This window comes from Chiloscyllium plagiosum, chromosome 33 (genome assembly GCF_004010195.1).
Source record: "Chiloscyllium plagiosum isolate BGI_BamShark_2017 chromosome 33, ASM401019v2, whole genome shotgun sequence".
Classification (NCBI taxonomy): domain Eukaryota; kingdom Metazoa; phylum Chordata; class Chondrichthyes; order Orectolobiformes; family Hemiscylliidae; genus Chiloscyllium; species Chiloscyllium plagiosum.
In genome coordinates this window covers 15,292,686-15,309,734 of record NC_057742.1, presented here as the reverse complement: position 1 = coordinate 15,309,734, position 17,049 = coordinate 15,292,686, and the positions used below count along the sequence as shown (strand labels likewise).

General features: G+C 40.8%; 1 protein-coding gene across 1 annotated transcript in view; it reads left to right on the top strand.

Annotated features, from left to right (window-relative positions):
* Positions 1-16,248, top strand: part of vat1 (vesicle amine transport 1) — a 49,046-nt gene extending 32,798 nt beyond the window's left edge. The window contains exon 6 of the mRNA XM_043675016.1: positions 15,141-16,248. Within this exon, the coding sequence (XP_043530951.1) occupies positions 15,141-15,227 (87 nt within the window). The 3' untranslated portion in view covers positions 15,228-16,248. The remainder of the gene's footprint in view (positions 1-15,140) is intronic.
* Positions 16,249-17,049: the final 801 nt, after the last annotated feature.

Here is a 17,049-nt window from a genome sequence, read left to right as displayed (position 1 = left end):
AAAAGTTGCCTCTTAGGTCCCTTTTTAAATCTCTCCCTAAACCTATGCCCTCTAGTTCTGGACTCGTCCACCCCAGGGAAAAGATCTTGTCTATTTACTCTATCTTGTAGTATAATGTTTCCACCTGGGACCATGTGCAAAGCACTGCAAATGACTTTGGCATCCCCCAAGCGGAAGATGCGAGAAGTAGTTAATATTTCTTTATTCAGCAATGAGGGCATCGCTGGCCTGGAAGCATTTATTTCTACTTGAGCATCATCCAGAGACAACACTTGAACTTGGCTTGGCTGTATTATCCATAATATGAAGCCTGAAAAAAGATCCAAGTTTTATGAATTAAGAATGCCATTTCGAGTAAGAGCAGGTTGCATTTCAATCCTAATACCAGAAGGAGGGCATTCTGTCCATATCTTTTTCATTACCTGTTTGATTGTCTCTTCTCTGCTGTTAGCCATAGCTGTGTAAATCTTTTCTTTTGCCATTTAACCAGTTTTTCTTTGAATCTATTTCCACTGTCCTTTTTAGCTACAGCATTCCAAATCCCAACATGCCCTTTTCTGTCACTGGGCACCATTTCTCCTTTTTGTAAACTTTTTTTGTCAAAAACTTAATTTTAGATCAGCAAAACTCCTCAAATATCAATTCCAATGTCCTCAGTCTCTCCATTCATCTGAAGCCCCTCATCCATAATTCTGTTCTAGTAAATCTTCGTTTTTCTTGACTGCAGGTCATTCTAAGATATTTTAAGTGTCACATTTTTGAACTGTGTGGTCATTGTTGAGTGTGCTCAAGCATGGTCTGGGTTTGAGTCAGTCAGAGTCATAGAGATGTACAGCACGGGAGCAGACCCTTCGGTCCAACTTGTCCATGCCGACCAGATGACCCAACCCTATAGTCCCACCTGCCAGCACCCAGCTCCTATCCCTCAACCCTTCCCATTCATATACCCATCCAGGTGCCTTTTTAAATGTTGCAATTGTACCAGCCTCCACCACTTGCTCTGATAGCTCATTCCAAACACCTACCACCCTCTGCATGAAAACGTTGCCCCTCTTTATATCTTTTATTTCTATCCCCTCTCACCCTAAACCTATGCCCTCTAGTTCTGGACTCCCCCAACCCAGGGAAGAGACTTTGTCTATTTATCCTATCCATGTCCCTCATGATTTTATAAACCTCTATAAGGTCACACCTCAACCTCCAATGCTCCAGGGAAAACTGTCCTAGCCTATTCAACCTCTCTGTTTTTTTGGTTCAAATCCTCCGACCCTGGCAATATCCTTGTAAATCTTTTCTGAACCCTTTCGAGTTTCACAACATCTTTCTGATAGGAAGGAGACCAGAGTTGCACGCAATATTCTGATAGTGGCCTAACCAATGTCCTGTACAGCTGCAACATGACCTCCCAACTCTTGTACTCTATACTCTGACCAATAAAGGCAAGCATACAAAATATTGTCATCTTTTGTAGAGAAAAGCTTTGACAAGGAGAAGTGACAACCTTGAAATATAGGAGGGAGGAGGAGGATGTTCCTTGAGCCTGTTCTGCCATTCAAGTGGATCATGTCTGAGCAGCTATCTTAATGCCATTTTCTCTGCATATTCCCTATCTCCTTTTTTTATCAATAATATCCAGAAATCTGTTTTCTGCCTTTAAAGCTGCTCCATTATTGTGCCCTCTGTGTAGAGAATATCAAAGACGCACCAGTCTTTGAATGAAGAAATTCCTCCTGTTTTCAATCTTAAAGGACCTGCCTCTTTTTTTGTATTGGGACAGTCTCTTGGTTTGAGAGAATAAATTAAGGGATTGACTTAAAGATTTGACATTGAAGGCACGTGATAGATGGAAGGTTTATGGAAGCAACTTCTATACGTTTGTTTCCTTGTACTTCTACATATCCATGCTCGCGCTCTCGTGCACACTCTTGCATACTCTCTCGCCAACCCTTTCCTCACCACTTATTCTAAAACTTTTTTCATTACAATTTTAATATAATAAACCAATATTATTTTGTAAGCAAAGTAATCCAAAATTTGTCAAGGTTCACCTTTAGAAACTGCATTGCCAGAAAGGAACTTTTTTTTTTGGAGCAGCATTGACCTTTTCCCTGCTATTAACTTGGTTACCATGTGTTCAGATAACTGTATGGTGTTTACAACATGCTGACTACTCATGTTGTAAACCATTGGGTGCAAAGTGCTTTGGGAAGTCCTAGGAGAATTAACCCTTTGTTTTGTTTGTTTAGAACCAGAGTTAGGCTGCTGTTCCTCCTCAACCATCTTTGTAAAAGCAGCCAGTGGTCTGTGAATCCAAATGTATCTGGCTACAAGCTTACATTTTTTTATTATAAATTCCTGAAATCGAATCTTTTTGAAACTTGGATAATAAAGCCAGCAGATCTGTTGGCTTGAGGTTCTTAGTCCTGGAGGCCAAATTTAATAAATGCTGCTTGTCTGGAGTGCCTGCTAGTGAAATGCACTATTGGTTTTCTTGATGCAGCCCAGATGTGTCCCCAATTCAGGCATTGGTTTGTGCTGTTAGTTCCAGATGGGGTAGCAGTGGGTCACGATTGTGTTGGCATTTTGTCATAAGTCTAAGGAAATTTAAATATAGCCACAGTTACTGCAGTGGGTGGCACTTTGGCTCAGTAGTTAGCACACTTGCCTCACAGCATCAGCAACTGGGTTTGATTCCAACTTTGGACGACTGTCTGTCTGTGTGGAGTTTACACTTTCTTTCAGTATCTGTATGGGTTTCCTCCCAGGTGTTCTGGTTTCCTCTCAGTCCAAAGATGGGCAGGCAAGGTGGATTGGCTATCCCTAATCTTCCTGTAGTGTCCCAAGATGGATTCCATATGGATAATGTGGGGCTACCGGGGTAGGGTGGGGGGGTTGCTGGGTCTGGGTGGAATGCTGTTTGGAGGGTTGGTGTAAATTCAATAGGCCGAATGGCCTCTTTCTGTGATTCTAAAGCTTGTGATCCTGTGACTCCGCTGCATTGCAAGTAAGGGATGCTTATTCAATTCCTTTTTTTTTAAAAGGGTCAAAACTACTTCTGGTAAAGCTTTCCATAACCGTATAATACAGCAGCTTGTTAATGTCTTCTTCCCTGCTAACCCCCAACCCAAACCCCACCCCACTTTTTTTTTTTATATCCCTCTTTGATTTGTCAGTGATTCTCCAGCAAGACAGGAAAACATTGTTTCTAAATGTTAAAACCTTTATTTTCAAGATCAGCACCTTTTTTTATTGAGGGTGTGTGTTTGAGTGAGTGCCTTTCTTGTGTCATTTAATGTAAACCCTAAAATCTGAATCTGAGATCAGAAGCCCAAAGTTCCAGGACTCGCTACACAGTAATTTTTATCTTTAGATGAACTGTTGGCTTTGCATTTTAATAGGCGAAGGTTTCCAAGATTTGGTATGTGAACAGTCTTTCAGCTGAGATTTTTAAACCAAAGATTCTCCTCTTTCCATCAGAGGAAGGCCATGATGATTTTCAACCTCCTTCCCCATCTCAAGTGAGTGTTATTTTGAGGGGGGGGGGAAACTGGGTTTCCTGGTTGATTTTATCCCTCAAGTGACATTACTGAAACAGATTATCTTGTCATTAATCTCAGTGCACAAGCTGGCTGCCATGTTAACAACAGACTCCATTGACTATGCAGGGCACTATGTCCTGGGGTTGTGAAAGGTGCTATATTTCTATGCAGTACACACTTGACAGGACATCAGTCCTATTGTACTATAATTTAATGCTTTGAATGCCAGTATGGATTTGTTAACTTGGCAACTAATGTGTACACTGCAACTGGAGCATGACTGATCATAAGAGCTTTATTGACTATTTAACCAGGTCACTGCAAAACTAACAGATTTGGTCCAATAGGAAATTGTAACTTGCCCCCTGAATTGGGAGTATGCAGTAGCATCAGTTAACCACTTATCCTACTAGACTTTATCTTTTTCATGAACCCTAGACCAAACAGCTAATAACTATACCTGTAAATATTGTGCAGTATTTGACTTCCTACAGCACTAATTTTATACATGCAACTTGAAAATATTGCAATCTGCAGTAATAAAACCCGAATGAAACCAAATAGTCTAATAGGCTTCTTTGCTGAAAAGCTGTGTATTGGTCTTTCTGTGCTTTTGCGGCTTGCCATGTATTGCAGAAAGGATCACATTGGGAAAATTAACAAAGGCTGCCAAAGCAGGAGGTCTTGCATATGAAACTCAAATACTCTTAAATTTTAAGAAGCAGCTACTTAACATAATTGTAAAAGAGTAATTGGAATCCAGCAGTTCATTTGGCAGGTTTATGGCTACAACCTCCAGGAGTCTGTGAAACATTGTGCGGCAGTGATACATCTGGGTCGGGGTAGAATTTTTAATTGACTTCCAGAGTTCTTAATGTTAAAGGCAAAAGAACCCTCTGGTGCTGTTGTGATAGTGACTTCTTTTAAGTTGCGTGCAACACATCTGTTGGAGCAAAGGAGGATAAGAAATTAAATTTAAAGATCACTTTTGGGGTCTGGGTGGTGGTTACAGGAAAGTAGAATAGGTCTGATAGGGAAATTGCATGCCATATGATTTTGCATGTTATTGTCGTCGAAGTTAGGTGACATTTCTTTGTGCAAACCTGCTGGGAGGGTTGAGTGTTTTGCTGCACAGTGGTTGAGGCAGAGACTGTTAACTTTTAAAGTGGAAGAGAGAACAGGACACTTAGATTTGGATTAACGTCAACGAGTTGGGGCAATAATTCTATGACTAAAGCTTTTTCAAGGTAACATTTTGAGCATGGAAAGCAATAAAATAGTCAGTTGCAAATAGTAAATGTAGAGATGCCAAATTTGATGGTGTATTATGCAAACTGTTTGTGCCCTAATTATCACTCTTAAAGCTAGAATCTAATTAATTGGATAAGTTTTTTGGGGATTTAACTCTTTATGGGGCACTTGTTCTTAAGAGCTGAAACTTACAGCAATATTGGGCTTTTTTTTTTTTTGAGCCATCAAAATATTTGAGGAATAAATTAAATCTGACCAGTCTGAATCAACTTGAATTGAATGTTGTTACTCCCGGATCTATTGGGTCATCTGATCTTTAGTCCATCTTCCATCATCTTGTCATATGACTCTAGTTTTGTGGGTGGTGTTCATGTAGTGAAATGGAAGAGTCAAATTCAGATGGCACGTAACACTCAGTGTGGCCAGTCATTCCCACCAGCGGACTATCAAATCCACTAGAATGATGCCAGTGATGAATTGAAATTGACAGCTAACTCCAGATTAGCTGAACCAGTATAAACTCCTCCTGTTACTGTGTGGAATGACACTGCACCAGCATGAAATCATGAAGTTCTGGGCAAGACTTCATAGTGATGGAAGCAACCATTTGCCCAATGATTCCACCTTGAAATGGTGCAAGATGCTTGGTGTGGAGCAGCAAGGTGAAGCCAAACAAACCAATGACTTCGCTCGCTTATGTGAAGCTGGCCTTGATAGAATTCCAGCAGAGACACCCATGGAAACCTGCATGGAGGTGCAGGATACCAGTGCACTCTGCACTGGAACTGACAGGCAATTGTAGGCAGTGTCCTTCAGCCAAGGCAGCTGATGACCCTGCAGAGTCTACTGAATGCCTGCTCACCTGTTCTCCCTCACAAAAGCTGTGGAGGGGTTTCTGAATTTTGCAATAACATCAGAAATGTTTGTGCTGCATTGACTGTATCTTTCTTGCCTGACCACTAAACCGAAATGGGTTAGGGCAATTGTAAGGTGCGAGCAAATTGCATAACACCTTGTTTTTGCATGTTTATTGCATTACTTTTTAAAATTTGGCTTTTTTTTTCAATGAAGGGCATTTTGTAAGCAAACAAAGATCCATAGGGGCTATCCTCAAAGCTTTCCTTGAATGTGAATTTCTAAGCGGATGACCTGGGACTTGATTCTCAGGAATGTTAGTATTCTTAATAATAATCTTATTATTCATAATCTTTAACCTGGCATCCTTTTAGTTCATAGTCAGTGTGGTGCTCCTTTAGTTCATGCAGAGCACTGCCTGGAGTTTCCACTTGGCTGTGTATTTTTCATGTCAAAGGGCACTTGAGTCAATTGCGCACATCTTTTAACAACCAATTGAAAAAGAATGTAGGTTTGTTCTCCAGTCTGATTTATGCTTGTACCTATTGGATTGGTTGCTGATTCTGTGCAAATAGATGCATATTTCAAAGTCAGGAACCTGGAGATATAAACTTCCTCACTGGCTTGACCTGGTCAGTTTTAAGTTACGTTTTGATGTATTGGTTTGACGTATTGGTTACAACTGAAGTGTAAGAAAAACAAAATGGTAACTAAAGATATAAATCAATTACAAGATATAAGTGTAAACCTTCAATTTTACAGCTGGTGATAATGATGTAAGATGAAACCCTCTTGAATTCTGCACAAAATAGAGGACAGTGAAATTTCTTAAGAGTTCATGCTGTAGTCTCCCACTGTAAATGCAGCCAAATCTTCTGCTCAGTTTTGACCCCCTATGTACAGTGGGATTTCTCTGAACCATAAAACTTCCTACAGTGTGGGTGCAAGCCATTTGGCCCATCAAGACCACACCAACCTTCTGAAGAGCAGTGCACCCAGACTCCCATCCATACCCTGTCCCTGTATTTCCCCTGGCTAATCCACCTACCTGCAATGGGCCAATCCATCTAAACTGCATGTGTTTGGACCACAGGGGGAAACAGACAGGGAGAACATCTTTTGGCTTTGTGGAGGTTGCACAGATGCCTGAGACTGGAATTGAACAGAGCTCTCTGGTGCTGAGACAGCAGTGCTAACCACTGAGCCACTTATGCCATGTGGTTGGGATTGTTTGGAAAAAGTCCAAACAGTTGTTGGTTCAGAATTCGAGGGCTTGGCCATCAGGCATTGTTGTCGTTGTGGCATTCTGACTGTTTAGCTGCAAGGGGTAATGTTTAGATTCTATTCCTGCTCTGTAAAGAAAGCAGTCCCAGAATGGCATTATATATTTGTCATTTACCAATTGTACTGAAAGATGGATCTCATTCAGTTTTAGTGGCAGCAGAATCTCACTTTATGGAGCTCCATTTTCAGTTTCGTTGACAGACCTTTAAATCAAAATCTAAATTTTGAAGCTCTGATATCCTTGGACCTTTGGAGGTTAGGATAGCTATGACTGAGTGATTTCAATGAATTAAGTGAATCAAGTGAAAACCTGAGATAGCAAATCGGTCTTTTTTTGTTAGTTTTTAAAATTATTTTGAAATCCCACTACCTCACTGGGCATGCTGTCCCTACTTGAAGTTGTATTTTCACTTATTTTTTTGAGCAGCATTGAGGGGACCTGATGAGCAAAGAACAATCAGGAGGGGCTAGCAGCCAGCTGAGGTGTTTCCCCAAAATCGAGACTGATATAAAATTCAGGAATTACTGCTGCTTCCCAATCATGAGCCTGAAGACTTGCATAGGTTTGTTAATCAAACAGGTTTTTTATTTTAAAAAAAATAGATTTATTGACCAATTACTGCAATCTGGAAATGCTTAGCTATGCACCTCAGATTGAGGTTACAGTGACTAGGATGACCATGGGATAGGCTTGATTCCTTTCTTTCATGCAGTTCAGTTCTTCAGTTGTGCCACTCATTTTGGTAGCACTTTCTTTGTTGTCTGCTTAATGTTTGAAAACAAAGTGCTAGAAAAATGAACAAATCTGGTAGCATCTGAAGAGAAACTGAATTAAGGTTTTGACTCCAGTATGACTGTTTGTTCGTTCAGAGCAAATTAACAGTTATGTCAAGGCTTGTTTTAGTTTTTCGCCATGAGTTCTTTGCTGAATCTGATCGAACTGCTTTTATTAATTACCTACCCTGCCCCTATGCTGTCATCCTCACTCCATTCCAACCCCATCTTGCCTCATTGAACCGTTTCCAAAACAACTAGCCATTGCCAGGATATGCTGGAGAAACCTGCCATTCTTGTTAAAACGCTGTAGTATGCCCAGACAAGCCCTGCACTGTCCCAAGCTGTCCTGCACTGTCCCGGATGTCTGCCCCAGCATAAAACCATAGAGGAAATGTAGGCCATTCAGCCCATCAAATCTACTCTGCCATGCAGTGAGATCATAGCTGATCTGAATCCTCCTTCCAGTTGCCAGTCCTGTCCTTCTAACCCTTGTTTCTATTGCTGTCTCTCAGACTTGAGTGTACTTAACAACCCAGTCTTGATAGTAAAGAATTCCAGAGATTTGTTCCCCTCTTTTGATGGAGGAAATTATTCATCACCTCCATCCTAACTGGATACCCTCTTACTCTGAGATTGAGTTCTTCGGCCCTAAATTCTTTCGAAAGGAAAAGTGACCTCTGCATCTATCATGTCCAACTCCTGAAAATCCTTTTGTTTTAATAAGGTTTCTTCTTCTAAACTCCAATGAATACAGGACCAACCTACTAAACTGGTAAGTCAATTCCTGCGTGGCCAGGATCAGCTGAGTGAACCTTCTCTGGGCTCCTTCTTAATACCATTGTTTTTTTATTTCCTTCCTTTGATAAGGGGAGCAAAACCCATCTGTACCCCAGTTACAGTCTAAGTAATACACTGTATATGTTCAGCAAGACTTCCTTGTTGTTATACTGCACTTTGAAATGAAGGGCAACGTTCCTCTGCCAGCAATAAGACTAGCTGGCTGGAGTCACAGCCTGCTCCAGTCCATCAGCTGTGTGCATGCCCTCGCAGTATCACTTCAATTATTGTTGCCGGTGAAGTGCAGAAACCTGCTGTAAGTAGATTGCAAATGCGCCATGATGTTTCTTTATAGGCTGACCTACATCAGTGGGCACGGACTGTGGATGTGGGGTGCATGTGATCAGTGCACAAGGAGCATGCCCTACAATATTGTTGTTGGACACCGGCATGGAGACCGGTTGGAGCATGTATGCTTCAGTTGTCAGGCACCCACTGATTTCCATGTCGAGCCCTCAACTTTTAACTTGTTTGGTGCATGTGATAAAATTAGGCAGCTTACTATTGATGAGGTAAGTAGCATGACTGATGTTTAGTGAGCTATATTTCTTAATTGGCAATTTAATTGAAACCTGCTTCCCCACAAGGATGAAAAATTCAAGGTGTTGTCCTTGACACAGGTCTCGCCGAACTTTGATTTTACAAATGTACAGTAGTTGTGCTGTATCCTGAATTTTGCACATGATCCATTTCTGCTATGAATAAAGCAGAGACTGTCAGAACTGATCCTGTCTTTCTGTTGATGGTTGCTCCTGATTTGGTTGATGTTGATAAACTGTGATATTACGGACTAGATATTGGCATGTGCAAGTTTGCTCTTTATTATGGGTGTGAAGTTGGTGAAGAAGTGGATGACAAATGTACAAAAAACGGTTTTTAAAAGTTGCAAATTGTGTGGCTTAATTTTTACATGGTGTCCCTCGATTTAAATGTGCTTGAGTTGGCATACCTGGAGTGGGTGCCTGCCATTCAGAGCACAAATAGTTTGTGGCCTTGATGTGAAGGGAACTTGGCACTTGAGCAGCAGACTAAAATACAAAGTCTGTATTTATGCTGCTTTGAGAGGGGAGGTATTCTATTTTCAGTGATAGAGCATTTCAGTTTGTAGCAAATGCAGGAATGTTCTAGCTGGAGTGTCAAACCCAATGGTGCTGAAAGTTAAATGAGAGGAACAGTTTGCTAGCAGTGGTGGTGTTGCGTCCTGTCACCTCAGGTGCTGGGAAAAGAACTGCATACCTGACTCCCTGGGCTTCACTGACCAGACAGTTTGGCTGTGTTTTTGTTTGAGCTTGGCAAATGTTTAAACTGCGACAAAAGTCAAATTAAAGTCATTGGGCTGGTGCAGCTCCCATTTAAATTGAATTCCTCATTCTATGTAAAATGCAAGCTTTTGTGTTTAACATTGTGGTTCTCACATTTAACTGTTTATTTCTGCTCTGCAATAGCTCGTTTACATCTGCAATGTTGGACAAGTTTGAAAAATCTAACAGTTGAGTAGGATCGATGGTGTTTGAAAAGTAATTCAATAACCCTTGTCCCTTTTTTTGTTTTACATTCTGTGTACAATTATTAAGATTTGAACTTTCCAGCCTCATTCCCTTTATTTAACTTGTTTTCTAACAAGGTTAAAGCATTCCAGTTTTAATTGTGAACTGGTTTAACTTGGTATGAATTGGATACTCTTTAGCGTGTTGTGTTTTTTTTTTAGCCATTCTCATTTTTGGTTTCTTAGAAACAAAATCCATTTCTCCTCTGTACCTAGTGCTTCAGGTGATTCTGCTTTTCTCCTTTCTAGCTTTAATTAGCATTGTCGTATTTATTGAATAAGTCAGTGTTAACAATAATTGGGATCTATCGTTGCCATCTCATCGTGCTTGCTTAGTTTCATCTGCCTCACATTACTAGTACAATAGAAGATGGTTCTGATTGTTGGAGGTTATTCCTGGGATATCACAGAAATTCCTCAGTAGCATCCTAGTCCCAACCATCTTCAGCTGCTTCACTTCCCTCTACCATCAAAAGTGGCGATGTGTAATCATCAAACAAATGTTGAGCGGATCCCATGACTCTTCAGATACTGAAGCAGTCCGTGTACATGTCCAGCAATAGTTGGACAACAGTCTGGCTTGGCGTGATAAATAGGTCAGGCAGTGACCATCTCCATTAGAGAATCAAACAAATTCCCCTTGACTTTGAATGATATGATTGCTTAAACCCCACAATCGCACGCTGAATAGTCTGCCTACAAGAGCAGGTCAAAGGCTGGGAAATCTGTGGCAAGTACCTAACTTCCAGATCAAATCCTTCTTTCTCTTGCACGAATTTGAGGTCCCCGTGTGGCAATAGCTTCCAAATCTGAAGTCCTGCATGATGCTGTGCATGAGGACTCAGCAGAAAGCCCTTCCTGAAGAAGGGCTAATGCCCGAAACGTCGATTCTCCTGTTCCCTAGATGCTGCCTGACCTGCGCTTTTCCAGCAACACATTTCCATCCATGAGGACTCAGCAGCCCCACAGTGTGAAGGCAACATTGCTCCTCACTTGGCAAAGTCCATCCACTGTCTTTACAGGAAATAAGCCAGGAGTGTGATGGAAAACTCTGCACTTGCTTTGAGTGAAGCTCAACACCATCCCACTTCCGGATGAACATGTCTGCCACCTTCAACGTTCAGTCCGTCCACCACTGGAAAATTCCAAAATGCACTCATCAAACTTCTTGGCTGTTTTTTTTTTTCTTAACCCATAGTCTCCAGCACCTAGTGCAACAAGGGCACCTATAAGTTGCCCTCAAAGCTGCAATGTTTTAACTTGGAGCTGTATCTCTGTTCCTTCACTATCACTGGGTCAAAATCCTGAGATTCTTTCCTAATAACACATGGACAGCAGTGGTTCAAGAAGGTAACTCACCACTACCTTCAATTAGGGATGGCCTTTAAGCAAATAATAATATAAATGCCTCCTGAACAAATAAATATGCTGCATCAAATGGAAATATTGATTGATTGTATCTCTTTTTAATGCAAATTGTCCTTGAACTTAAATTCAACTTTCCACAGCAAAGTTACTTTAATGACTTCTCCACTTTATACCACTGTTTGAACTCTTGGTTTCTGCTTTACTTATTGGTGAACAAGCAAATTTTATTGTTTACTGTAACTGTTCTGTTCTTGCAGCTATTTAAAATAGGTAGGGATTCAGGTTTGCTAACTAATGCTGATTTGGTATGTGAGGTGAAGATAAGATTAAAGAACTTTATTTGACATAAACAGTTTTTTTTTGAGAAGGAGAAACCAAGCAAAGGGCATGTCTGAAAGGTAGATGAGTTCAGTCAAATATGGATATGACTTCACAGTATTCAAAAGGCTTACCGATTTTAGGGTCTGTTTCTGTGTTGTATGACTTTTCGGTCCAACCAGTCCATGCCGAGCAGAATCTCAAACTAAGCTAGTCCCACCTACCTGCTCCTGGCCCATATCCCTCCAACACCCTGACCGCCCCTTGGGTCCCTTACCCCCCAGGTGTGGTGGCAATGGGGGGAAAAAGAGAAGCCTTCTCTAACATCTGCGGTGTCCCACCTTTGGCCTGACCCACGACCTCCCTCAGGGGGGGAGGGACTTGCAGGATTCTGATCCCGAAGGAACGGCAGGTACATTTGAGTTGGGGAGGGGGAGCGGAGCATGCCGGGGTGTGGCTTTCCCACGTACCTGCTGTCCCTCTGTCCTTCCAGGTAGGGGCGGAGGCGGTCGCCAGGTTTGGAAGGCACTCGTCTGAGGAGCTTTGCCAATGACGAGGCTCAGTGGTCAGTGCTGCTGCCTCACTGCACCAGGGATCAGAGTTCAATTCCAGCCTCGGCAACTGTCTGTGTGGAGTTTGCACATTCTCCCTATGTCTGCGTGGGTTTCCTTCAGGTACTCCAGTTTCTTCCTGCAGTCCCAAGGTGTGTACATGAGGGTGGGTTGGCCATGGGAAATTGTCCCGTAGTGTTCAGGGATTTGTAGGTTAGGTGCATTAGTCAGGGGAAGTGGGTCTGGGTGGGTTATTCTTGGAAGGGTCAGTGTGGATTTTTTGGGTAAAAGGGCCTGTTTCCCCACTGTAGGGAATCTGTGTCCACACTGACCCTTTGAAGAGTAACCCACCCAGGTCCATTCCCCTGGCTTCTGACTAATGCACCTCACCTGCACATCCCTGAACACTATGGGACAATTTTGCATGGCCAATCCACCCAAACCTACACATCCCTGGGCACTATGGGACAATCCATTTACCTTCCCAAATATCTTTTAAATGTTGTACCCACATCCACGACTTTTCCTCAGGAAGTTCTTCCCCACACACCACCCTCTTTTTTTTTTTAAATCTATATAAAAAAGCCCCTCGTGTCTTTTTTTATTAAATTTCTCTCCTCTCTCCTTTTTAATCATGTACCCCTTAGTCTTGGAATCCCCCATCCTAGGGAAAGGGCAACGACCATTAAATCTATCTATACCCCTCATTATTTTATAAACTTCCATAAGGTTGCCCCTCAACTTCCTAGGCTCCAGTGAAAAATGTCCTATCCAGCCTGCCTTTAACTCCAACGTTCCATACCAAGCAACATCCTGTTAAATCTCTTCTGAATCCTGTCCAGCTTAATAATATCCTTCCAATAACTGGATGAATGCTTGACTGTTTTTGGTTCCCTGATATAGTGCAGTGAAACAATTTCACTTCATCTATCTCTGATATCATTTCAATAGTTTAATATAAACTAGATTCCAGTTTATTCCATTTGCACAGCAGTTTCAGCAGTATTGAAAATGAAACATAACTGCCCCTAATCATTGCTGAAACGACTATGTCTGTTTGCAGTTTAGTGCTTTGGTTTAATACCAAACGGTGTCCTATTTCCTTCAAGTGCAAACTAAGCTCTTTTGAAAAGTGTTCAGGACTCTGGATTAATGAGTACTTCATAAACAGAAACAGACTTTGAGAAGGTTTGTCATCCTTTCTTGCGCTGCCAAAAGTTCAAATTAAACAGCTGGAGCTGTCTGTGTGCGGAAACGCAAAACATTTTCTCTGGCCATCACCGTATGCACCTCCAAAAAGGTATTGTTAAGCCTTTGCAGAACCCGATGCAAATCTGTTCAATAGCCACTGGCCTTTGGCGCTTATACGGTAATTACAAAATGTTTGTATAGTCTAATCAGTAATGAATTTATCAACACAGTGCCACAACACCTATCCCCAGAAAATAACAAGTAATGGCATTTGACTTGAATTGTAAATTGGACGAAAGTGCTCCCACCACTTCATTCCTAAATTCTGCTTTCTTGGGGTGTTGTCAATAAATCTTGAGCTTCTGGTTTCAGCAACATTGTTTTGTGTAGGGTGCCATCAGGTGGTGGCTGCATGCCTACAGCTTAAAATCGGGGGGTAACTTGGGTGGGCACTGTTTTGTGCTATGGCAAGCTCAAATTTTTCAGATGTGGTATTTCTATTGCTTTATTGAGTCTGAGTGTTTCGGTGCATGGCGTGACTCAACCAAGGGAAAAAGTAGTACTCCTCTCTCTAAATTTCCACTCTAGTCTGTACTTTTACAGTATATGGTTTGAAAATATTCATTTATTTGGAACATGTATTGGATTTTTGGACAATTTAGCAACTGAAAAAAAGTATGAATTGGGTCCAGGCTGTTTCCCTTCATGTGGAAAAAATGTTTGGATGACATTTGTGGGATGCAGTTGTTGCAACAATTGTAGTACACAGTTTTATGCTGATATTAAAGTGTCATAACCAGTCGGGTTATAAGTGTGGATGATGTTGGTGAGTAATATTTTCGGTCACGAGTATCTAGTTTCACAAGGAAAGGATTTTTTTCTTGTTTTTAAGAGTTGCAAAGTAAAATTGCACAGAGCTAATCCATTGGGCCTATTCAAAATGTTTTCTTTTAATTTGCTCACGCCCAATGAATTAGAGACTGGCAAGGTTTGATGTGCTCATCCTAAAAATTGCTTAACACTCCACTTTTATTTAAAAATGTTTCTTTGTAAATTTGGAAGAATTTGAATGATGCATGCAAGTGTCTGACCAATGTCATAGTTGTCGTTCCACTGATCATTTTGATTTAAGTCTGATCAGGGTTTTAGTCCCAACACAATTTTTAAAATGTTCCTTTTAAAGTCCCTTTTTTTTTGTAAAATAACAACAGCTTTCAGCTGAAATGGAGTAGTCAGCACTCTTTCCAAAGTGTACCCATTCTCCACACCACTTAATTGCTCCAAATGTGTGAAGGGTTCATGCAAATGAAAAGCAATCCTGGTATTTAGAGTTGAATTACTAAGCAGATGGCTGTGTGATAATTGCCACTTGGCAACTTGTGACTTTTAACACTTGATCCACCAGAAAGTCTGCCAAAATGTTGGCATTTGAGGTTGATTTTTTGTGTGCAGAAAGCACTTTTGTAATCTCTTGTGTTAAGAGTAAGCTTGCTTAGCCAGTCTTGTTTTGGATTGTCTGGTTTAATATTGTCTTTACTTTTAAACTGATCATATGGCTGCTTTCCTTTAAGATTGACTGACTATTTTGGTGATTAAAAAATATAAATTTCTTTTCCTCTGCAGATTGGAGACGCTATGAGGCAAATGCAGGAACGCAGAAACATTGGGAAAGTTATTCTGGTCCCAGAAGCAAAGAAGGCTGAAAATTAGTCTGACTCTATTTCCAATAGAAGGCAGGGAATAACATTTGTAAATTTAGCTCAAAGTGCTAACCTTTTATGACCTGAAGATGGACAGATGACTAATTTAAGCTTGAAGCAGGGAAGCAAATCTTGACTGATCCTGTAATCAGGTGCATTTTAGTTCTGGTTTGCTGCTTACAAGTTACCATCCTGTTAATGGGCCTATCACACAACCTTTATCCTCTTTGTTTTCTCTCCCTCAATCTCCAATAGTACAACACTTTTTTAAAAAAAAATTGAACATCTACAGCTGACAGCCTGACACAGTTCTGCGTTGGCACCCCTTTTTCTCAAATGACTCAAAACTACTGTGATTATAATCCATCCATGTAGATCAAAGATTCAAAATGTTGAACAATTGTGTTGAATCTTCCAAACTGAGTCACAAATTGACCTTGTTGTGGGCAGCACGGAATTGTAAAATTATTGTGAAACTTGATTGGCTTTCACTGTACATCTACACCACTGATGCCTGACTTTCAGGAACTGCTGAATGTGTGATCTGTGCAGTAAATGCACCTCCCCTTTTTGATTCAATTATTTGTCCACCCTATTGAATTCCATCTGTCCATGTAGAAAACCTTAAAGGGTTAGTACTAAATGGTTCACATTAGAGATAAGAGCTGTTTGATCAATTTGAACCTGTGGAGTGTGTTAGCTGTATGTGGGTTTTAAGGACTCCTTTTATTTCAACTATCAGTTCTAGCTGGGGCTATACACCGATCCAGGCTACTTAATTGGCAATGGTCCAGACCAGTAAATAACAAATTGTCACCCAAAAACATCACCAAGTGACATTTAGTTTTCATACAGTAACCACTAACTACTTCATTGGATTCTGATCCTACTCCATGTTTGATAATTATGACTCTTGATTTGGAACTGTTTGAGCCTTTTGATATACTGTACCACTTAATTTACAGTGCCACTCAATTTCTTCCAATAACCAGCTGAAACTAGTCTCTTGTTTCTATTATTGACCTTTTTTTTTTTAAAAAAAAAATGTTCTGGCTAGAATGATCAAAACCTGGAGTAGCTGCATATTCCCAGTTATAACTTAGCCAAAGGCAATGATTTATTTCTCTGCTGTTCAGTCTTGTAATTCATGATCGGTGACTCTTTTGTCCGAGGTCTCTCTTTGTCCCATGTACTTCTGCCTTCAACCTTTTGTACCTCTGACTCAAATGGGCAATGCTGGTTAGAGCTGATATGTCCCAAGGTGCACATCAGATATGTACAAGTCCAACCACAGTAACCATGTTTCCGTGCTCTCACTTTAACATGGTTTGTGTCTGTTTACAGCAGATCGAACTGCCATTCCCTGGATGATGAAAATTAATAGATGCCTCTAGCTTTAGTGACAGTACAGGGTGTATTGGTAAATGTTTAGGGCAAGCAGAGCTAAGTATTTAATGTGCTAAACTGAATCCAAATTCCAGAAATATAATGAATTCTGTTGACCGAATCTTGGACCGTTGCCTCCAACTCTTTAGGATCTATCCTGGAATAGCCAAATCCTGTTTGTGCGTGCACTGCGGGTTTTTTTTTTTGCATGGGAAAATCCACAGTAAAGCAAACTAAATCTGAATAGTTTATTAATGCTACATGTATCCAGAACTGACCTTTTGAAATCCTAAAAGAAAATTGACCAGAGGCAATTAGTGACTCAGTCAATAAATTACTGAGACCAATGCAAGTTGCACTCTTTTTGCTCTGTTTACATTACAAAAGAGCATAAAGTTATTTTATATAGGGCCAGCTGCTTGACCTCTTGCTAAATGTGTACTCTT